This window comes from Nannospalax galili, unplaced genomic scaffold (genome assembly GCF_000622305.1).
Source record: "Nannospalax galili isolate Female #2095 unplaced genomic scaffold, S.galili_v1.0 scaffold538, whole genome shotgun sequence".
Lineage (NCBI taxonomy): Eukaryota > Metazoa > Chordata > Mammalia > Rodentia > Spalacidae > Nannospalax > Nannospalax galili.
The window spans coordinates 635327-659040 of NW_008343842.1; the positions used below are offsets into that span (position 1 = coordinate 635327).

The window sequence follows — 23714 nt, forward strand, 5'->3', positions numbered from 1 at the left end:
AACATTTGTTCATGTCTCCTTGAGTGACAAAAGTTAAGTCAACAAAGGGGTGAAGGGAAAGTGACAGAATGAAGGAGCAGCAATTTGTACAAAAGAGGTAGCGACGTCCAGAACTGGGACCAGGACTGCACTCTGAGGTGACTGTAATGGCCCCAACACCCCCAAAGTCGTACTTTCTATATAAAGAAACACAGGGGGCTGGAGACATGTTCCAATGGTTAAGAGGACACACTGCTCTTGCAGAGGACCTGAGTTTAGTTACCAGCACCCACACTGGGCAGCTCACAACAGCCTCCAACTCTAGTTCCAGGGGATCTGATTTCCTCTTATGGCCTCTATGGGCACCAGTACACACATGCACATATGAACGTACACACATAAATAAATAAATAAATAAATAAATAAATAAATAAATAAATAAAAATAATCTTTAAGAAAAGAAACAAAGGGGGCTGGAGAGATGGCTCGGCAGTTAAGAGCACTGGCTCTTAACTGGGACCTGGGTTCAGTTCCCCACACCCACATGGTGGCTAACAACCAACCATAACTCCAATTCCAGGGAATCCAATGCCCCCTTCTGACCTCTGTGGGCATTGTACAACACAGGTGCACTTATACGTACACAGGTGCACTTATACGTATACAGGCAATACACTCATACACATAAAACTAAAATAATATTTAAAAAAAGAAACACAGGCAATCAGTATAATATTATGTAACCTGCTGAGTAGAATCGTATCAAAATGAGGACATTGGGGAAGACTGTAAAGATGACCAGCTCTTTTCTGATCCTACAATGTAAGAAAAAAAATTGAACATTGTATTTTCTGGGTTCTGCTATAAGAATGGTTCAGACCTGCCCAAATGCAGCCCCATTTGTGTTATCTACAGTCTTATGATTCATAATTCCAGGAAACTATGTGAGGTTGTCCCATGATAAATACCTTCTTAAATTCATCTTTGTCATTGATGTCAGCTTCTCTCACCTCAGCCTCAAAGTCCAGGCTGTCACCTTCCTCCGTTTCACTTCCAAAAACCACATGTTTCCTCTGCTCTAGAAACAGAAGACAGAGCAAAAATGGAACACTTGACTTTTCAGGATTACACTTAACCTATGTGACCCATCCTTATTATGAAGTTCCTTTTAGATTTAAAAAAAAAGTTCTGGGATTGGAGAGATGGCTCAGCAGTTAAGAGCACTGGATGCTCTTGCAGAAGACCCGGTTTGGGCACCCAGCACCCCCATGGCAGCTAATAACTATCTGTAATTCTAGTTCCAGGGACTCCAATGCCTTCTTCTGGCCTCTGTGAGCAGTGCACGCATGTGGTATATTTACATACACACATGCAAAACACTCATACATCTAAAATAAAATTAAATAAATCTTATTTTTTAAAATATTACAAAAACTATTTTTCCATTTAGGATTTCTTTTGCCTTCTTTAGGAATTCAACTTAAATTATCCATCTCAAAAGAATCATCATTCATCTGAAATATATTCCATCAATATACTCTTAGTATCTAGAATGAGGAAAAATATCAAGTGTGGTAGTGCACATCTTTAATCCCAGCACTCGGGAGGCAGAGGCAGGCAGATCTCTGTGAGATTGAGGCCAGACTAGTCTATATGTAAGCAGGAGGACCTGAGTTTGGTCTCCTGCACCCACATGAAAAGTCAAAGATGGTGACGTGTTTGTAATCCCAACACTGTGGAGGCAGAGTCAGGTGGATGCCTGGGGCTCAATGGCTAGCCAGCCTAGCCACTGGTGAATTCTAGGCCAGTGAGAAAGTCTGTCTCAGAAACAACCTAAATGTGGGCTGGCAAAATGACTCTGTGGGTAAAGGCACTTGCTGCCAAGCCTGAGGACCTGAGTTCGATTCCTGGAACCCTCATGATGGAAGAAGAGAACTGACTTCCAAAAGTTGTCCTCTGATGTCCACACAGGCATGGTGCTCTACACACACACACATATACAAAACAAACAAACAAACAACAAATAAATAAATGTAATTTTTAAAATTTTAAACCCAGGTGGACAGCATCCTGAAGAAAAATATCTGAACTGGTCTCTGGTGTACACACACACACACACACACACACACACACACACACACCACATCTCTCTCAGTTATCCATTTATACCTTGAGTTTTGTAACTTAATGAACTGATATTTTGTGATTTTGACACTTGGGACATGAACAGGTAAAAAGTGGAAAACTCTAAGAGGAAGACACTGTGTTGAGAATACTCACTTTGGATCAGGGCTACTGGCATTCTGAGACCCATAATCCTTTGCTACTGAGGCTGCCCTGGAGGATGTTTTTCCAGAATCCCTGGCCTCTATGCATTAGAAGCCACTAGTGACCACCCATACTGTGTGCCAACCAAGGACGCCTCCAGACTTTGTCAAATGTTCCTGGGGGGGTGGTAGTGGGGGGGAGGTCCCACCCCTTTGTTGAGAATCACTGTGGTCTTTGATGCTCAGTACTGGTTGAAAAGACAGGTCATGAACTTTAGACTACTGCATCTGTCTCTGTCTCTCTGTCTCTCTCTGTCTCTGTCTCTGTCTCTCTCTCTGTCTCTCTCTCTCTCCCTCCCTCCTTCCCTCCCTCCTCCCCCAGACAATACCATTTCCATGGGATCTCTGATTAGAATGTTCTCTCAATTCACTCACAAAGCCAGCTCCTGTTTTCTTCAGGGATGCAGCCCGAGAAGCTACCTATGCTCCAGTAGATGGCCCCACACCCATGCACATGCAGCACTATGTGAACTCCAGGGGTTTAAAAAGAAGAGAAACATGAAATTTGGAAATTGGGAGGGAATAGAGGTGACAGTTATAAGGGAGGAATCGAAGGGGAAGAACAGGGGACTGGACTTGATCAAAGCATTATATGATATTGCCAATTGATAAAATGAAAGCAAGCATTGAAAAACTACAACAAAAAAAGGGCTTGCATCTGGGTGTGAGATAGCCAAGCTGGCCAGATGAGAGAAAGCACAGAGCCCTGGGAAAAGCAATCCACACCAAAGGACATCTGGGGACAGAAATTAGACTTGAAAGGCATATATAGATTAGATAGATGATTGATGATGATGATAGATAGATGATAGATAGATAGACAGATAGACAGACAGACAGATAGATAGATAGATGATAGATAGATGATGGAAGGATAGATAGATGATAGATGATGATGATGATAGATAGATAGATAGATAGATAGATAGATAGATAGATAAATGATAGATAGATGCATGATGCCACCAAAGTTTTCTCGGGGTCTCTTGCGCTATTGGAAAAACCATATAACATATTTTTATATGAATTTATTATGGTTTATGCCCTTGGTATGGATCCAGTTCCAGGGGATCCAATACCCTCTTCTGACCTTCTCAGGCATTACGCAACACAGGTGCACTTACATAGGTGCAGGCAATACACTCATACACATAAAATAAAAATAATAAGATCTTATCCAAAGGAATATTGACAACTGATTACTGCTAGATGAGGAACAGCTGACCCTCCTAAAACAAAGGCCTCTAGATAGGCTGACTAGATTCACCAGAAGGGCAAGTAGTGGGGAATGGCTGGGGGTGCCGACAACACAGCAGACAGTAGCAGGGATATCAGAGAATAAGGGCTCTAGTCAGGGGAGGGAGGCTATGGGAAGGTGCTACCTGGGAAGTGGGTGTATAAATAAATTTTAAAAATTATAATAATTCTTCAAAGCATAAAAATTTTCTCCTTAATAATTAGTAGATGTGAAAAACAATACCATTGAAATCTACCTGATGACTTTATATTTTTCAAAATTTTAAAATTAATTTTTAAAAAAAAAATTAGAAACACATATGCGTCTTAATGTCAGTTGTATTAAAAATGAAGTTTTCTGTATGAAACTGTGTATTTTAATAATGAAATTGATATCTTTTTTAAAGTTTAAAACTTCGTTTAATTTTATGTCTTATAGGGTTTATACAGAGTACAATATTGTATAACTGAATTAATTCAACTGTAAACCTAATAATTTACAGCTAGTTTTGAAAGAGAAGCATCTTAGCTCTAGAAGTTGATATTGAATATGTCAATGCTGTTGTAATGAAATGCCTCTTCTAGTCATATGGTTATGAAATAAATAATTAAAAATAATAACAATAATAATAATAAATAAAAATATTGTTAAAAGGACATAAATCTCAGGGCTGGAGAGATGGCTAAACAGTTAAGAGCATTTGCTGCTATTCCAGAGCACCCCAAGTTCTGCTCCCCACACCATGGTCAGGTGGCTCACAAACACCTGTAACTGCAGTTCCAAAGAATCTGACACCATCTCTGTCCTCCATGGGCATTGCATGACACAGGTACACTCACATGCATGCAGGCAAAACACTCATACACATATAATAAAAATAAATGAATCACAAAATAGGTAACTGTGGGGTCGCTCCCTCCCCTCGTGGGTCGTTGGCCACCGATCCATGAGAACAAAGGGAGCAGAAGCAAAGAATGGGGTCAGGATGGCCAGTGAGCACTGACAGGAGAAAGCCCTTCCGGGAGGCAGATTCAGTGATACAGCCCAGACTCAGTGAAACAGCTCTGTTTATTCAGTGGAGGTTAGGGAAAATATAGTGTGGAGGCAGTAGCCAAAGCCTCAGCTGATAGATCCTCATAGTATGCTTTATGTACATGTGGCAGGGGGGTCCTATCATCCGACTACAGGGCAATGCCTAGTTATCATGTAGAAAAAACCTGGGGGTTTTATTGCAGGTAACTATGCCAAAGGTTGTGTTCCAAATAAGGTCAGGCATCCGTGCTTGGTGGCACTTTCCAGGTAAGTCAGGCAGAGAACAGGAGGCCCCCACTGAAAAAGGGAGTCCTTCCATATAGCACCAAGCCCCTTAGAGCTATCCGGACATGGAGGACTACAACCTTAGCAGCAGGGTCCCCCAACAGGTAACAATGCAGGTTGAGAGCCCTCTCCACAGAAAGGTTGGCTGTTGGTTGGTGTCGGATCGCTCTCCGACAGGTACGGCACAGGAAGAGAGGCCAGGACCAGCCTGTGTTCCTCTCTTAGGGGCTGAGCGGGATAGTGAGTGTCGGCTCAAAAACCACACCGAGTTGGGAGTCTTGTTGAGGCAAGAACTCACTTTATTGCATCAGGCATTACCTTATATAGTTTAAACAAAAAGGGGTGTGGAAAAGGGAAGGGCAAAGGTGTATGTCATCTGGGGCAATGGCTGTGAGCCACTGGGAATTGGCCACGCCAGCTGTGATTGGGGAGAGGCAGTCCGAGGTCGGGCCCTGCTGAGTCACCTCCACGAGGAAGTGACCGGCCAGAGACAGGTTGCCAAACTTTAGTCAGGCTCAGGAAGTTACAATAGGCCTCATCATAAGTTATGCCACAATTATGAGGGTCCCGGAGATCCAACAGGTTGGCATCTAGGAACTTGGATTTCAAGAAGGTCTCACTATTCTCTTACTGCCAACCAGGGCTCACAGGATCTAAACTGTTTGTGTGTGCAGTGTGGTTTATGCTCAATACCTGCTTTCCTTCGAGGAATCTGAAACTCTGCTATCTGCTGAGCAGGAGGCACCCATGGGAGAACATAGCTGTAACTCGAGACTCAAACATTCGTGAGTGAAATTACCTGGTACCTGTTTTGTTGGTGTCCCGGTGTACTTGACTTCATAAATTTGCTCAAATATTAATATCAGCTCTTTCACGGCTTCTTCCACATGTCTGCTTTTGTGATTTAGAATGTCTGCCCATTCTTTTGTATATGTCTATTGAATAAAGAAATTACTGTTCATTCTCAGACACCTTAAAAATTCTATGAAAATATTATGACTTTAATTTCTAAAACTATGACTAATTTCACTTAAAAGTAAGCAGAAAGACTGGAAGTGTTGCTCAGTGGTAGGATACTTGTCTATTGTGTCCTGGATTCCACTCCCCAGCACTGCAAGGATAGACAGATGATAAATTGATAAATGATAGGTGGATAAATATTAGATAGGTAGATAGATAGATGATAGAGATGATAGATAGATGATAGATGATGATAGATAGATAGATAGATAGATAGATAGATAGATAATGATAGATGATGATTGATAGATAGATAGATAGATAGATAATGATAGATGATGATTGATAGATAGATAGATAGATAGATAGATGATAGATGATAATAGATAGATAGATAGATAATGATAGATGATGATGATAGATAGATAGATAGATAGATAGATAATGATAGATGATGATAGATAGATGATAGATAGATGATTATAGATGATAGAGATAGATATGATAGATGATAGATATAGATGATAGATAGCTGATAGTTGATAGATGATGATGATGATAGAGATAGATGATAATAGATGATAGATGGATGATAAATTATAGATGATAGGTAGATAAATATAAGATTGATAGATGATTAATAGATGATAAATAGATAGGTGACATGTGATAGAGATTTGTCAATGGCTTCATGTCTTTTGGGGAGGTATTCACACCCCTTAAGTTTAATGTCTTGGATCCGAAATTGCCAATAACCAAAAGAAAGCTGTAAAGAAAAGAAAAAGAAAGAAGAAAAATCCAATCTTTGATCTACATCTGACTCAGCCACACATAGATCTAGGTAAAAAGTTATTGCCAAAAGTTGAAATTGAGATATAGTTTTAAGAGGGGACAATCCAAACTGTTGCTTTGAGATTTAAATGAGGTACTGTTTGAGTATGGCTCTATTGCTGGGCATCTGTTTAACAGCTTATGCGTACTGGAGCCGAGGGTGGAGTTCAGTTGGTAGAATGCCTGCCTAGCATGCATGAAGTCCTGGATATGACCTTTTCCAATAGTCAGAAGAGGCTTCAAGAAGAAGCTGAGGACTAGTCAAAGTCAGAAGAGAAACTGGCTTACAAAACTGGGTGAGCCAATGTCCAACAAGCAGTTTAGAAAAGAGTAAACGAGAGCAGTCAACTTGGGCCTTCAAAACACATCCAGAAAAGAGCCTGAGCCTCTCCATGAAACGTCTCTCCAGAAAATTCCTGGAGGGGGCCAATCTCCACCACCACTATCCCCCATTCGTGCTCCCCTCTTCCCTGGTCCTCTCTTAGCGATGTATCTGCTCATTTTTTCAGTCCTGAGGAAATACTATTTCCTCCTATGTCCTACTTTGCTTTCTGTTACTGAAATAAACACCATGACCAAAAACAACTTGGAGAGGAAAGGATTTATTTCGTCTTACATATCGCAGTTCACCGTTGAAGAAAATCAGAGCAGGGCAGGGACTACATTGGAGCAAGACTTGGAAGCGGAAACCATGGAGTAACGCTGCTCACTGGCTCACTCCCTCTCGGCTTGCTCAGCTTCCTTTCTTATACATCTCAGGCCCAACTCCCTAAAGATGACACCACCCACAGTGGGTTGGGCCCTCCTACATTAACCAGCAATTAAGAAAATGCCTCCCTCAGGGCTGAAGAGATGACTCAGTGGTTAAGAGACTGACAGCTCTTGCAGAGGACCCAGGTTTGATTCCCAGCACCCACATGGAAGCTAAAGACTGTCTGTGACTCCAGTTCCAGGGGATCTGACGCCGTCTTCTGATCTCTGCGGGCATTGCACAACACGGGTGCACTTACATGCATGCATGCAATAAACTCATACACATAAAATAAAATAAAAATAATAAAATATTTTAAAAAGACAGGTAGCTGAGTCTGCGCCTGGGACCAAGCTAGTAAGCAGCATCCCTCGTGGTTTCTGCTTCAGTTCCTTGAGCTCCTGCCCTGACTTCCCTCAATGAGGAATTATGACCGGGAAGTGGAAGGCATGAGTTGCTTTTGGTCAGAGTGTTTCATTCCAGCAACAGAAAGCAAACTAAAGCAATAACAAAGGTCAGCAGGGATGTATGTAGAGAAATAGGATCCCATATGTACTGTGCACTCATGGTAGATGTAAAACGATGCAGTCCTATATAGTGGAAAGGGCTCTGGATTCCAATGGGCTTGAACCAGTGAGATGCACCAGCAGAAGTGATCAGCAGGAGGAACGGGAAGGTGAGGTGTCACTATCTACTCCTTCCATGCTCACAGGTTCAAACAATGGCCTCATGGTTAACAACTGCTTGGTTCCAGCCAAGCTCATCCGCCTCCACTCCAAAAAATTAGTATTGTGTATATGATGTTTCCAAAACTGATTTCTCTACCCACAATGTTACCTGACTACCCTTACAAATCATCTTCTGTCTTGCCTACAGTTGTCCGCCCCATGGCAGGCTTCTGGGCAGGCAGTCTAAGCGTGGCTAGGTTTTTAGTTACTCCAGGGGAAATAACTGATTGACAAAGGTGCTCTTCAGAATTCTGCCTTCTGATCTCAACTTATAGCACCAAGACCGGCCACTTATCTCATTACAGGTTTTCCTATTGAACCATCAACACAAAACAGCACATTACATCTTGTCTGTCTAGCCTAATCTCCCTTCTTTGTGTGGTCTGTTTCCCTTTTGATTCATGGGAAAGTTCTTTGTTTGTGAATTCAAAACACTTTCTCTCTAACAGCATGAGCTTCTTTTGCTCAGCAATTAATAATGTCAAAATAATTCTGAATACGCACCATGAGAAGACGAATTCATTATAAATAGGACAAAAGGAAGGAAACTGATGCAGAAATTCCCCCAATTCTGTGTATTCTGTTTGCATGTCGGCAAACCCTTCATGAAACGCTTACGCTGAGATTCTAGGATCAGTGAGAAGTAAACACCGGGCAGAAACTGGACATTTCTTTGGAAACATTCTTTTGGTCTTTCTGAGACAGGGTCTCCCTGTAGCCCCAGCTGTCCTGGAACTCACTATGTAGACCAGGCTGGCCTTGAACTCACAGAGATCTGCCTGCCTCTGCCTCCCGAGTGCTGGAATTAAAGGCGTGTGCCACCACACCCGGCTTTGGGAAACATTCTTGATCAGAGAAACTGTGACTACCCACAAGAGACGCTCAACAAGACCCAACTGAGTTCCTTCATAGAAGGAGGGGATGGGCAGGGTCATTAGACCCTCACCTACAATTCCAGGCACTCAGTCCCTCATGAATCCCCCTCCCAGTTGCATGTAATCCTGCTCAGATTGTACCTGGTCTCATAAGATGCTAGACTGGAGTACACAGTGGGTGGAAGGTTAACTGAAGAAAGGACTCCATCTACATAGTTTGGAGGAGGTTGTCACCCATGCTGGATGGGGCTTTTAATGATCAGTCTGTCTGGGGGTCACCACAGCTCTTGTAAGAAATTGGTGACCCTTGCTCCTGTAAGTAATCCAGTGAGTTCATTTGTTCACCAAATTGAATTTGAGTGGAATTGTGTCTTTGGTCTATCAAAGAATAAATATTATATGATTCTATTTATATGAGATATCAAGAGGAGGCAAACTCACAGGAATAGGAAGCAGAAGAGGGGTGACTAATGGCTGGAGATAGGAGAGTAGGGGACCTCGTATGCATAACACAATAGTTAGATGATGAAAAAGTTCTCAAGGGAGAGGGTAAAAAAGGTGGAGGCAGCCAGCCTCAGGGCCCTGGGTGCACTGGCTCCCAAGAGACTGAGTGCATGTGCTGGACCATATGGGAACCTTATCATACAAGATGAATGCCTCCCTGACCACACGTGATTCTATATTGATCTAAAAACTCTGACCTCAGGCCTGGGCAAGTAAGAAAGAGAAAGATCTGGGAGCCAAGATGGCAACAACATGGCTGTGGAACCTGAAGGTGGTGGCAGTGGGGCATTCCGGAAACACAGGGACTCCTCATTTAATTAAGAAGCCTGGCATTCCCACATAGCTCTTAAAATTCTGAACTCAGGACTTGACAAGTTAAGAGGAAAAATAACCAGGGAGCCAAGATGGTGACCAGAGCTGCACCTGCCTGGATGTCTACTCACAAGCACAGTGCACCCCTGGGTCTCTGGGACACTGGGCCTTCCTGGCTGCCAAGCTTGGGTAAGTGGGCACAATCAGGTGGGGGTGTCGACCACCCCGCTATACAGTATCCCGGTGCATTGCTCTTGCCAGGGGCTGGGCCTGCGACAGTTCACTGCACAGCACTCCAATGGTCATACAGGCAATCACCGTCATCCATGGGCTATCAAGTCCTAGCTGCAGTCTGTAACAGCAATAGGAACCTGAGAAGTCTACAGATTACAGAAAATAATCCAGAAGACACTGGTATAGAGAACAGTAATGGACAACTGTCACGTGAGGCTGTGAAACATCCCAGCTGTCACACAGAGACTCTTGGGTTGGAGGTCCATGAGTCAACTGCTGCCTGCAGTGAAGACCCACGTTCTGCTTTTACCCACAGAAAAACCCTCTGGGGAACATCTACCTGTTGGAGAATGCTTTGGACCAAAGTGGGGTGAGTGCGCTGTGTGAAGCCCAGAAACAGCCGAAGTGTAACCTGCACGTACTTGGACTGTGTACAGCCGTCTTTGATGAAGAATCCCAAGCAGCTCTGATCACTGATGGAAAGAGAAATTCCTACATGACAGCCCTAAGCGGCGTGTAAGAGAAACAGAAAATACATACGAAAAGTTCATTCCAAAAAACCTGGATGTATTCTGACCCAAAATCATGTGTGAAGGAAAGGAAACTGGCCCTTACTTTGGTCCATCTGTGTTTAAGAATTATAGATCACTGGCATTCTAATGAGATAGGACTTCTTTGACACCCAGTTCAGATGTGGTACATAAGATAGATGGGGTTTTCCATATGCTAACAGAGGTCATGAAATTGGGGGGGGGTAAGGGTGGAGATTGGAGAGGGGGTTGGAACATGATCAAAACACACTGAAATTCTTGACTCAATAAATTTTCTTTAAATTTCCGGAAATTAGACAACATTGGTGGTTATGTCACATTGTAAGTATATTTAATATCACTGACATATACTCTTAAAATGGTTAGAGGAACCACAAGTTTCCGAAGAAGAGAGGGTGGGGAGGATGCAAGAGTTGGAGGAGGATGGGAAGGATGCTGTGCAATGCTGTCTTTGGGCACAACACAGCCATTGCACTCATGAACTCACTGCAGCTGTGGTAACTGCACAAGTCCTGAACAAGATCAAGCCAACAAAGACCAGTCAGCATTCCAGCAAACTGGATTCAGTAAGAAGAAGGAAGGAAAGAAAGAAAGAGTGAAAGAAAGAGGGAGGGAGGGAGGGAGGGAGGAAGGAAGGAAGGAAGGAAGGAAGGAAGGAAGGAAGGAAGACAGAGAGGGCATGGAGGTGGGAGGGAGGGAGGAGCTGGAGGTAGGTATGATCGAGATATATACGTGTATGAAATTGTCAAAGAATAAATGAAGGATAAAAATATTTTAAATGGTTAAATATATGTTTTCTGTTAGTTATCACAGTAAGAAAGTTGCAAGTCAAACAGGAAGGAGGAGGAGAGGTGAGGAATGAGCCCCTATAGGTTCAGAAACATAACAGTCTGGTGCAAAAACCCAACCCAACAGGCTCCTAATTCAAATGGATGCTCTCCAAAGAGGTATTTCTACTGTTAGACTAGCAATAAAAGCCTATTAAGAGAGAGGAAAAGAAAAAAACTCCTTCTGATTAAGAAAATAGACTCTCTGACCTGGGTGGAAACCGAACATTCCAGTTAAGACAAGCCCAATGTCTAGCTAAAGAGTCTGACACCCCTCGGGGAGGCGGGACCACCCCTTAGAAAGGTAGGTTCACCTTAAGCCAAGCTAAAAAGCTAGGTGGAGGGGGAATAAGTACCCCTTTAATGAGATGGTGTACTTTTCCTTCCCATAATTCCCACCCCATATCGCAGTAGCTCACAAGGCTGCAGCCATAAACTTCCTGATTTTCTGAAGTGCTCAGGAAAGTGGAATATTTCCTTTTCTTCCCTGTCTCTGCCCTAAGCACGCATTCTCTGGTGCTTTGGGACTCCGTGCTCTCTCTAAAGCTCCCCCCATCAGTGTGTTGCTTGTCTGTCATGTGGCTGGCTGACCTGCATGCCGGCTTCTCTAAACCAGCATGGCTTTTCTTCCTTCCTTCTCTATTCTCCATCTCCAGGCAGCTGATGAAATTTACAGCTTGCCTGTCCTGGGGTTTTCTTTCACGTTCTAATAAAATTGTCCTCAAACTTCCACTAGAGTCCATTCTTAAATTCTCTGATTAATAAGACTAAGAATCCCAAGAGGAAACCCTGATTTCCCCAGTCTCATCTAGTGACCATGAAGGGACTCCCCAAACTTTCCTGGAACAGTACTGCAGTCAAATATATTTACAATGGATGACCCAGCAATTTCATTTCTGGATACTCACCAAAAGTCAACAAAAACACATATATAATAATATTCAGTGTATAATCAAAAGTTACAAGCTATGCAAATGTCCTCAATAGCATAGGTGAATTGCAAGATGTTCATACAGTAGAATAATATAGTGTTGTAAGAAAGAACAAAATAATAAGGTGAGTCACAACTTTATAAATATAAAGAATGTGGAGCTGAAGAGATGGCTCGGTGGTTAAGAACACTGGTTGTTCTTATAGAAGACCTGAGTTCAAATCCCAGCACCCACATGGCAGCTAACAACTTTCTATAACTCCAGTCCCAGGGGATCCAACAGGCTCTTCTGACCTCCACGGGCATTGCACGACATGGGTGCCCTTACCTACATACAGGTAATACATGTATACACATAAAATAAAAATAACAAATTTAAAATTTTTTTTTAAAAAGAACATATGTCACAGGGCTGGAGAGATGGCTCAGCAGTTAAGAGCATCAGCTGCTCTTGCAGAGGACCCAGGTTCAAATCCTAGCACCCCCATAGTAGCTAACAACTGTTCATACTTCTGGTTCCAGGGGATCCGGCTCCCTCTTCTGTCCTCCACGGAAATTGCGCAACATGGATGTACTTGCATATATGCAGGCAATATACTCATTCATATTAAAAAATAAATTAAAAAATATATATGTCACACTATTTCCTATGAAGTAAAGACCAAACTTCTGGGCAACATGAGTGTACAATCATGAAAGTCAAATGGGGGAACAGGGCAGAAGACGGCCTGGAACAGAGCACAAGAGAATCATTTGGATGGGGAAGTGCTCTGTATCTTAGAGAAAGACACAAGCTAAAAGATGTGTACAAATTCACTGACTGGACTTAGTAGGGCTGGAGAGATGGCTCCGCAGTTAAGAGCACTGGCTGCTCTTGCAGAGGACCTGGATTCAGTTCCCAGCACCCACGTGGCAGCTAATAACCATTTGAAACTCTGGTTCCAGGGGATCTAACTCCTTCTTCTGGCCTACACATGCATTGCACAACACGGGTGTACGTTCATACATGCAGGTAAAACATTCATACATGTAAAAGTAAAAATAGATTTTAAAGAATCAAAAAAATAAATATCAAAGGAACAGGACGCTAAGAGGTTAGATTTCATGCTGTAAGGACTAGGTACCACTGCCTTTGGAAGACTTGAACCAAAAGTCTGCACAATCAGATACAGTGGCAGTATGGCTGAATATGGCAGGCCAGATATAGAAACAGGAAGAACAGTTAGGTCACAGCATAAAGCTGTTAAAGGGTCTGATCTAAGAAATGGGAAGTAGGAACAGAAGAGAGATGATTTAAGCAAGATCTGGCAAAACCTGGCTCAGCCTTAAGACTAGATGGATTTAGGAAAAGGAGTGAGGAGAAGTGATGATTCCCAGGTTTCTGAGTGACCTAATTGGAAAGCGTCTAGGTAAACAACAATAAAATTGGCATGGCTCTGGGAGCACGTACTGAGGGAAGAATCGAGAACTGCTGACAGAGCCCTGAGGAAAACCAGCATTAATTTAAGAACTTTAGTAAAATCACATCTATGTTTGGTCTTGGACTTGCACTTTTAGAGACGGTAAGTCTTTATACTGAGGATATTTCCCCACCAAAAAGCTGGTTCTAAATAAACATGCTACAAGCCCAGATGCCTGCTTCTAGATTGCCAATTCACACTGTAGGCCTGTGACTCCACATGTGTGTTGTTATGATATAATAATGCATACCTCATTCAGGTCCAGCATGTCTTCTAATCTGCTGGCACCGGTATCCGACAAGGAAATCAGTAGGGTCTTGGCTATCTCCTTCAGAACTGTATCAATATGCATTTCACACAAGTCATTGACCTTCCCACAAGAAAAAAAATTAATTAGGAAATAACTCTCTTTCCCTTTAGCACAAACATTTCAGCCAAAATGTACTTAAGTTATGAATTAATTTAAACACGGCTAAAGAAATGGCTCAGAGGTTAAGAACCCTGGCTGCTTTCGCAGAGGACCTGGGTTCAGATCCCACTGCCCATATGGCAGTTGACAACCATCTGTAACTCAAGTTCCATGGGCTCTAACTCCCTCTTCTGGCCTCCAAGGGCACTGCGCACACATGGTACACATATACACATGCAGACAAAACACTCATACACATAAACCTTTTGAAAATAAAAATAATAATTTAAAATAAATTAATCTAGAGAACTAAATCTAGAAAGTTGCCTCCTGAGCCAAGCATAATTTGGTGAAATTTTTAAGAATACATGTGCAAAGAAAGCTTGACATGAATCTAAAACAGTGTGGGCCAAAACACCGCTCATATGGGTGACTTCCTTTGATCCTCATCATGCAGCAAATGAGGCATTCATGTATTCATGCCCCAGCTTTACAGCTAAAGACACCAAGGCTCATAAAAGGAAAGTAAATGAAGAAAAAACACATAGTGAAAAGCAGAGGAGCCTACCCCAGGTTAGCTGACTCCGAAGCCTCTGAGTTTGTCTATGACATCATGATAGCACAAAGAGACTTGCACATTTAAAAAGACGCGCATGTTCTGTAGAGCCGACATCAGAAATCAGCAGGTCATCTTCTACTAGACTATTGCCTCCACCAGTTAGAGTCAGATGCATTAATGTTAACACTTAGGCATGTCACTTTCCTGTCTTTAGCAGCCTACAATCATCCTATTTTCTGTGGGTGTGTGCATGTGTAAGTGTGTGCTGTGTGCATGTGTGTATGCATGTTTGCCTGTGTGTGGGCACATATACAATGCAGGTGTGCATGCGTGTGTGTGTGTGTGTGTGTGTGTGTGTGTGTGTGTGTGGTGTCCAGCCAGTCAGCTTGCTCTGGGTATCCCCTATCTCTGCCTCCCAAGACTGAGATTACAGGCAGGCACTATCCCAGCCTGGCTTTTTATGTCATGCTGGGGATATGAACTCAGTTCTCGTGATTTTATGCACTAAGCCATCTCCCAGCCCCCAAGTCATCCTACTTTTATTTTTTGGTCTTTTTGAGACAGGATTCCAGCTGTCCTGGAACTCACTATGTAGACCAGGCTGGCCTCGAACTCACAGAGATCCGCCTGCCTCTGCCTCCCAAGTGCTGGGATTAAAGGCATGTGCCACTATGCCTGGCTATCATCCCACTTTTAAACTACAGTATGGAGTTGAACCATCAGCTTAGCCTATTGAAGGCAAGGTAATTCAGCGATAAATGCAAGGCAACCCAGATGAAAAACCCAAATCAGTACAAGAAACATAAAACATTACCTTTTATATAATTAACATTCTTTTAGTTAAAGGTCATACCCTTTATTTATTTATTTATTTATTTTGGTTTTTTTGTTTGTTTTTTCGTCTTTTTGAGACAGGGTCTCCCTGTAGCCCCAGCTGTCCTGGAACTCACTATGTAGACCAGGCTGGCCTTCAACTCACAGAGATCCGCCCACCTCTGCCTCCCGAGTGCTGGGATTAAAGGCGTGCACCACCACACCCGGCCCATACCCTTTATTTTTAATTATTTATCTATTTTTATGTTGTGTATATGAGTGTTTTGCATGCATGTAGGTAAATGTACCACATGTATGCAATCCCTGTAGAGGCCAGAAGAGAGCATCAGATCCCCTGGAACTGAAGTTTGAGATGGTTGTTAACCACCCCGTAGGTAGGTGCTGGGAACTGAACCCTGGTCCACTGCAAGTTTCAGATGGTTGCTGACTACCATGTAAGTGCTGGGAACCAAGCCCTAGTCTGCCGCAAGAACAGACAGTGCTCTTAACTGCTGAGCCATCTCTCCTTCCCCTTGCTCCAAAAGCCTAGTCTTTATTTTTTTAAGATATATTTTTTCATTATGTGTGTATGTGTCTGTGTGTGGCTATGTGCACATGAGTCCAAGGTGTCCATGGAGGCCAGGATGTCAGGCCTCAGGGGAGTTGGAGTTACAGGCAGTTGTGAGCCACCCAACATAGGTGCTGTGAACCAAACTCAGCCCTTCTGAAAGAGCAGTACAAGCTCTTAGCCACTGAGCCATCTCTCCAGCCCAAATTATACCCTTCAAAGACCCTCTGTGTATCATTAAACTATTACTTATATCCTGAGTATTAATGTATGTAGCTTTAAGAGAACTATCAATTTTACCTTCTTTAAAAGTTGGCTGAACATATCCAAAACTGATTCAACTTCGTGGAAGAAGCTTTCCAGCGTTAAAGACGACCACGTTAGAATCGTGAGCCCTTGCCTCAATACGGATTCCACCTAAAAAGAGCAAAGATGACAGCTTCTATTTTTCACCGGAGTACATAAAGAAGAGGCTTTCTTTTGTTACTTGAAACTAGTACAAGATAAATTTCCTTCATTATATTTCCCCACTATTACGCTTAATGGAGACGACTTTTTGTTTTAAATCATTTTTGGCTGTCTGGGAAGCTGCCATAAATTTTTACAAAGTGCTCATGACTCATGTTTACTTGTTGTTCAAAGGCAATCAGACTTAGACAAGAAATCATTCAACAGGAAGGAGAGAGACAGAGAGAGAGAGAGAGAGGAGAGAGAGAGAGAGAGAGAGAGAGAAGAGAACTATGAAGTTGAAGTGAAAAAGTCAGGGGCTAGACAAGAACAGATGATCTGAGAGCCATAATCTATAGAAATGGAAGCTAATTTTAAATCAGAGAAATTAATACAAACCTTCAGCAACACCAACCTTTTTCATTTTAGGGGTCATCAGGTTGACAAACACAGAAGGCACCTCCTGGCATAATTCATCATAATACTGCAGAAGACCCTGCACAAAGTCAAAAAGCCATTATTTGACTTTAATTCATTTTAGGAGGCCAGTGCCTCCATTAGGCCATTGGGGCTCGAGGCTTTAATACATTTGAAAGCAATAGTCACACTTTGATTCATAACAAAAAGCTTTCATCACACGGTTTCCACGAAGGCCTGCCAGCACAAACAGGGGCTGTTCATTTCAGCTTATACCAGCTGACTACACACTTTCATCAGCTGTCAATCACAGAAGCATTCCCTTTAAATGTGTTAATATTGCTTTTTGGATTCTTTATTTGATATTTTATTATTTTTATTTTATGTGTATGAGCATATTGCCTGCATGTATGTAAGTGCATCTGTGTCATGCAATGCCCGCAGAGGTCAGAAGAGAGCATCGAATTCCCCTGGAATTGGAGTTTTGGATGGCTGTTAGTCAGTCAGGGTCTCCCTATAGCTCCAAATGGCCTGGAATTAACTATGTAGACCAGGCTGGCCTCAAACTCACAAAGATCCGCCTGCCGCTGCCTCCTGAATGCTGGGAGTAAAGGTTGTTTTAGATATTTTAGAGATGACCCATGATGACCAGTTTTGACTGGCTGGTAACTTATTACAGGGGATGGTGGGAGATACAGCATTAAGTTGCTTAAATCATTTCCATTGTTACTTAATACATTCAGGTTCTTGATTCCTTTCCTCTTTATCTGTTACTTATAGTTCAAAGCTTTATTTTTTCTTGATACTTAGCAAGCGACTCTGCCCTTCACGATATCATCCAAGGCTAACTGAAATCTCATGAGATGTGGTGTGAATGATGTCAGCCTCCTGGTCGCACCATGAGCCAGTACATACACCCAGAACACCTGATGATAAATCCATAGCCCACAGAATGGTAGAAAACAAATCAAATATCTGATAACATACTAATATCTATAAGGATCTGTTATAATTCAAAAATTAAAAAGACAAATAATCCAATTTAAAAATGAGCACAGGGGCTGGAGAGAGATGGCTCAGCAGTTAAGAGCACTAGTTGCTCTTGCAGAGGACTGGGGTTCAGTTCCCAGCACCCATGTTGTGCAGCTCACAACTGCCTATAACTCCAGCTTCCAAAGATCTGATGTCTCTGTCCTCCACAGGCATCCACACTCACTTGCATACACACACACACACACGCACACACACACAAACAAACACGCACACACACAATTTGTAAAAATCAAATAAAATCTTAAATGAGCAAAGGATCTGAATATAAATATCACCAAAAATCTACAAGCAGCCAATAAGCTCATGAAAAGATGCAGATCATCATTAGTCACCAGGGAACTGCACAGCAAAACCACATCGAAATGCTGCGTACACAAATGATGGAGGTGCAAAAGATAGGCAATAACAAGTGATGGCAAGGACACAGGGAATCCAGATTCCATCTCACTCTACAAAGCAATGTGCCACTTTGAAGAATAGTCTGGAAGTTCTTCAGAAGGTTGAACACGGAATTAGCAAGTTAACTAAATGTAGTAATTTCACTATATATAGAGATATAGAAAATCCAAGAGAGTAAAAACATGCCTCCACTCAAAAACTTGATACGCACATTCATGGTCAAATTACTTATAATAGCCACAAGACAGAAACAGACCAAATATCCATCAAGTGAAGAGCAAATAACAAAAATGTGGTAGAACTATTCAATGGAATGCTACTTGACCACAAAAATGAATTACTGTGGAGTACCAACCCACACGAAACAATATGAATGAACTTGGTCTAATGAAAGAAGACACTCAGTACACAATTCCATTTGTATGAAATGCCCAACACAGGCAGGTCCATGGACACAAAGTGGATGGGTGGTTTCCAGGGCTGGGGGGAGACTTGAGGGAAAATTTGGGGTGAGTGCTGATGGGCATGGGGGTGGGTCTTTTGGAGGGTGACAAAAATGTCCTAGAAATTAATTGTGATGAGAATTGTGCAACTTTGTGGAAACTCTCAAATCATTTGATTATATATTTTAAATGAATGTGTTGCATTGTAGTTGAATCATATTTAAATCAAGTTGTTACTTTTAAAACACTGTTTTGACCACGCATAGTTACATAAGCCCTAAACTTGGCTCTTAAGCGGTAGAGGCGGGAGGATCAGGAGTTCAAAGTCATCCTCAGCTACATAACAAGCTTGAGGTCAGCTGGGTTACATGAGATCCTGTTTCAAGACAAACAAACAGCAACAATAACAACAACAACAAAAGCAGTTTAGCAGACCTCTTATCTTTGCTGTTCTTCTTTTTAATATAAAATTTTTATTAATTCTTTGAGAATTTCATATATGCATAAAATGTATTTTGATTATGTTCATCCCCCCTTTGCTGTTCCTCCTTACTGTCACACATTGCAACTCATTTTTAATTTATTATTATTCCTAGTGAGATAAAATTTTGAAATATTCTTTGATAGCCTCATTATATTTGTTTCCCAAAGAATCTCACTACCAACTTGTCCTTATACCCAGACATGGACTTTAATTAAACCAAGAGATTTATGTGTAACGGCATATTGAAAATAGCAGGTTCAAAATACTCTTTGCAGAAAGAAACAGGAAGAGTCTATATTTACTCACTATGGTATTGATGAAAAGAAGTTAATCCATTTTGCCCCAGAGCAAATAGACTTCTTTTCTCATTGAATGATCAGATATTCCATTAATTTGTATGTATTTATCTCATAATCCCAAGAGATTTATGTGTAACGGCATATTGAAAATAGCAGGTTCAAAATACTCTTTGCAGAAAGAAACAGGAAGAGTCTATATTTACTCACTATGGTATTGATGAAAAGAAGTTAATCCATTTTGCCCCAGAGCAAATAGACTTCTTTTCTCATTGAATGATCAGATATTCCATTAATTTGTATGTATTTATCTCATAATCCATATTTAATCAGCCCTTTGTTATGGAATTTGTATTTCAGTCTTTCTATGACTGATGCTTTTAGAAAGAATATCTTTGCATTTATATATCTTCATGCAGCCCCAAAATATATATCCACAGACTTCCTAGAAAAAGCAAAGAACACTGGGGTCCCTTCAGCTTGCTGTTTGAACAGGCTTTCTAAAGAAATCTGATGCCATCTACTCTTGCTTCACTTCTTAGAAATCAAGCACTAGAAATGCAATATGCTTTTATTTTATTTATTTTTAATGATGTGTGGGTGTGCGTGTGTGCCTGTGAATGCAGTGTCCACAGAAGTCAGAAGAGGGTGATGAATCCCCTGGAGCCAGTTACAGACAGTCATGAGCTGTCCAACACAGGTGCTGGGAATTCAACTTGGGTCTTCTACAAGACCAGTAGGCACTCTTAACCACTGAGCAATCTCTCCAAATGCCGGAATATATTTTGATTTACCCATATCACTTTTGAATGTCAGTTTTTGTCTGCAATCTTCTTTTATTATTATTATATCTTATTCATAAGTGAACTTGATTTGGAATGCTTTATTTTATATCAAAATATTGGACAATCTTTTCCACTCGTGTTATTTTATGGTCATCCCTCTTTCTAATTTATATTTTATTAGTACCCTAGTATTAAATATATTAAAGCTAATGCTCTTGCTCCATAAAATTATAATTAAAGCTTTGCTAAACCTGCTGCTTCATCACTTACAATCCAGAAGTCTAAGAGAGTCTGTAATTATTATCTCAAATCACATCTTTCTTTTGTGAGTCGGTATTTTAATTCTATCAACAACATGGATTGGAGATATAGTACAGAGGGCAAGAGTGCTTACTGCTCTATCAGAGGACTAGAGTTCAGATTCCAATACTCATTATCCAGTGACTCAAACAGCTATTACTCTAGCTTCATGAGATTGACACTTCCTCTGGCCTCTGTGGACACCTGCACTCACATGTGCATACACACACACACACATACACACACACACACACACACACACATAAATAATAAATCTTTTTTAAAAATTTATTTTGCCGGGCATGGTGGTTGCACGCCTTTAATCCCAGCACTTGGGAGGCAGAGGCAGGCAGATCTCTGTGAGTTCAAGGCCAGCCTGGTCTACATAGTAAGTTCTAGGACAGCTGGGGCTACAGAGAGACCCTGTCTCAAAAAGACCAAAAAAATTGTTTTATATGTATGAGTGTTTTGCCTATATAGATGTAAGTGCACCATGTGTGTGCAGTGCCTCAGAGGCCAGAAGAGGGCATCAGATCCTCTGGAACGAGAGTTATGAACAGTTGTTAGCTGCCCTGTGGGTGCTGGGAATTGAACCTAGGTCCTCTGCAAGAGCTGTCAGTGCTCATAACCACTGAGCAGCCCACTAAAATAAATATTTTCTTTTTGTTTTTTAAGACAGAACCTCCTTATAGCCCCAGCTGGCCTGGAATTCTCTATGTAAACCAATCTCATCAAGTTCTGCCTCTGCCTCTGGAGTGCTAAGATCAAAGACATGCATCACTACACATAACATAAATAAATCTTTTTTGAAAAGTTTTTTTTTAAGGATCAACTTCAGAGCAAATTTTCTCCCAATGTCAGCATACCTGCTAAGATATATTTTTCTTACACACACACACACACACACACACACACACACACACAAACTCCTTCAAAAATAATGAGACTGAGAAGATGGCTCAGTGAGTACAGTGCCTATCACAGAAGCATAAGGACCTGTGCTTGGATCCCTAGCACACACACAGAAAAGTCAGTGTGGTTGTGTGCATCTGTAACCCGGGCACTGGAGGACGGAGAAAGGTGTATCCCCAGAGCTCATTGGCCAGTCAGTCTAGCCAATCAGTGAGCACTGAGTCCAATGAGAGACCCTGCCCCAAAAGATTAGATGGATAGCAGTAGAAGACACCCAACATGGACAACCTCTGGGGTTCACACTCACTCCTGCACATGCACATGATCACACACACACACACACACACACACACACACACACAATATAATCAGGAGATTCCATTTATCTTACCTGCAAATACAACTTGTCCACCTTCAATTTGCTTTCCAGTTTCAGCAACTTCTTTGCCTGTTCTGGAACGTCCAGTCTCATCTTTATCATGCACTTTGTTTCCCGCACGACCTCCAAGATTTTAGGATCAAAATTAACCAGCAGCCTCCCCGTTTCTGGATGACGCACAAAAAGCGTGGCTTGCAAAGCTGCAGGTGAAGGAGAACTGACATGACTTCTGCTTCAGGTGTTTACACATCTGACGTCCCCCACCAACCCACCAGCTGCTTAAGGGCAGAGCAGTTATAGTCCTGGATGCTCAGGTGCTAAGGCACAGTCTCTTGCATATGCCCAGCCCTCAAGACCCAGCAAAATGAAGACAACGTGTCTACAAAGTCATAAACTCAGACCCAGAGAGAGAAAACTTGACCAGTAAGTGATGGGCTTTGCGCTATGAACTGCAATTCTTTTCCAAGTGGATTAAAGAGATCAGTAGCTTATTTTTTATACACTATGATGTGACCCTTGCTCTAGTTTCATTTACGTTGGCTGCAATAAAATACTCTGACCGAAAGCAACTTTGAGGAGAAAAGGGTTTATTTGGCTTACAACTCCAGGTCATAGGCCATCACTGAGGGAAGTCAGGGCAGGAACTTGAAAGCAGTTCAGCTTGCTATTCCACACAGCGGTAGCTCCAACTGAGGAACTCATTTCACAGCCAAACAAGTACAGCAGGAAGCATGGAGGGCACCACTTGCTGGCTGGCTTTCAAGCTGGCTTCTACTCAGGACCACTTGCATAGGGAATGGTGCCACCCACAGTGGGCTGTTCCCTCCTTTATCAATTAACAATCAGCCCCACACAGACATATCCAAAGGTCAATCTCATCTAGGAAATTCCTCAATCAAAGCCCTCCTCTCAGATGACTCTAGAGGGTGTCAAGCTGATCAGTAAAGCTAACCAGCACAGCCCCTGAAAAAAGTCACAACTCCAAGATTTCAATCTCCTGTCCACCTGTTCCCAATCTGAATTCTTTTGGGAGGTTTACCTGAATTGAAGCTCCATCCTGAATTTTGAATAGCCAAACTGAATACCACTGAGAAATCCATTTTTGTTTTTGTCTTTTAAGACAGGGTCTCCCATAGCCCAGATTTTTCCTTGAACTCACTGTGTAGCACAGCATGATCCTGAACTCCTGATCCTTCAGCCTCCTAAATCCTGAGATCATAGATGTGCATCACCACCCTTTACTACAAATACTTACTAACCAACATTGAGTCACAATCTCTTAGAATGTAGAGGGGATTTTTTCCATACTACAGCTCACATAAGCATCATTCATACAAATAAATATTTTAGGGGCTGGAGAGATGGTTCAGTGGTTAAGAGCACTGACTGCTCTTTCAGATGACCCGGGTTCGATTCCCAGCACCCACATGGTGGCTACGAACCATCCTTAACTCCAGTTCCAGGGGAATCCAAAGCCCTCTTGTGACCTCCGTGGCATTGCACAACACGGGTACACTCACATACATGCAGGCAATACACTCATACACATAAAATAAAAATAATAAACAAAATATTTTTAAAACCAAATAAATATTTTAAGATATACTTTTCGGACCTGTAAGATGG

General features: G+C 41.9%; 1 protein-coding gene across 1 annotated transcript in view; it reads right to left on the reverse strand.

Moving 5' to 3' along the window:
- The window catches only part of Dnah8 (dynein axonemal heavy chain 8), a 308707-nt gene that overhangs the window by 222739 nt on the left and 62254 nt on the right, over window positions 1-23714 (reverse strand). Inside the window, exons 16-21 of the mRNA XM_008840196.1 lie at window positions 22101-22288; window positions 17036-17116; window positions 16474-16590; window positions 14075-14194; window positions 5660-5795; window positions 948-1057 (exon numbers count right to left, since the gene is read on the reverse strand). Of these exons, the coding sequence (XP_008838418.1) occupies window positions 948-1057; window positions 5660-5795; window positions 14075-14194; window positions 16474-16590; window positions 17036-17116; window positions 22101-22288 (752 nt within the window). The remainder of the gene's footprint in view (window positions 1-947; window positions 1058-5659; window positions 5796-14074; window positions 14195-16473; window positions 16591-17035; window positions 17117-22100; window positions 22289-23714) is intronic.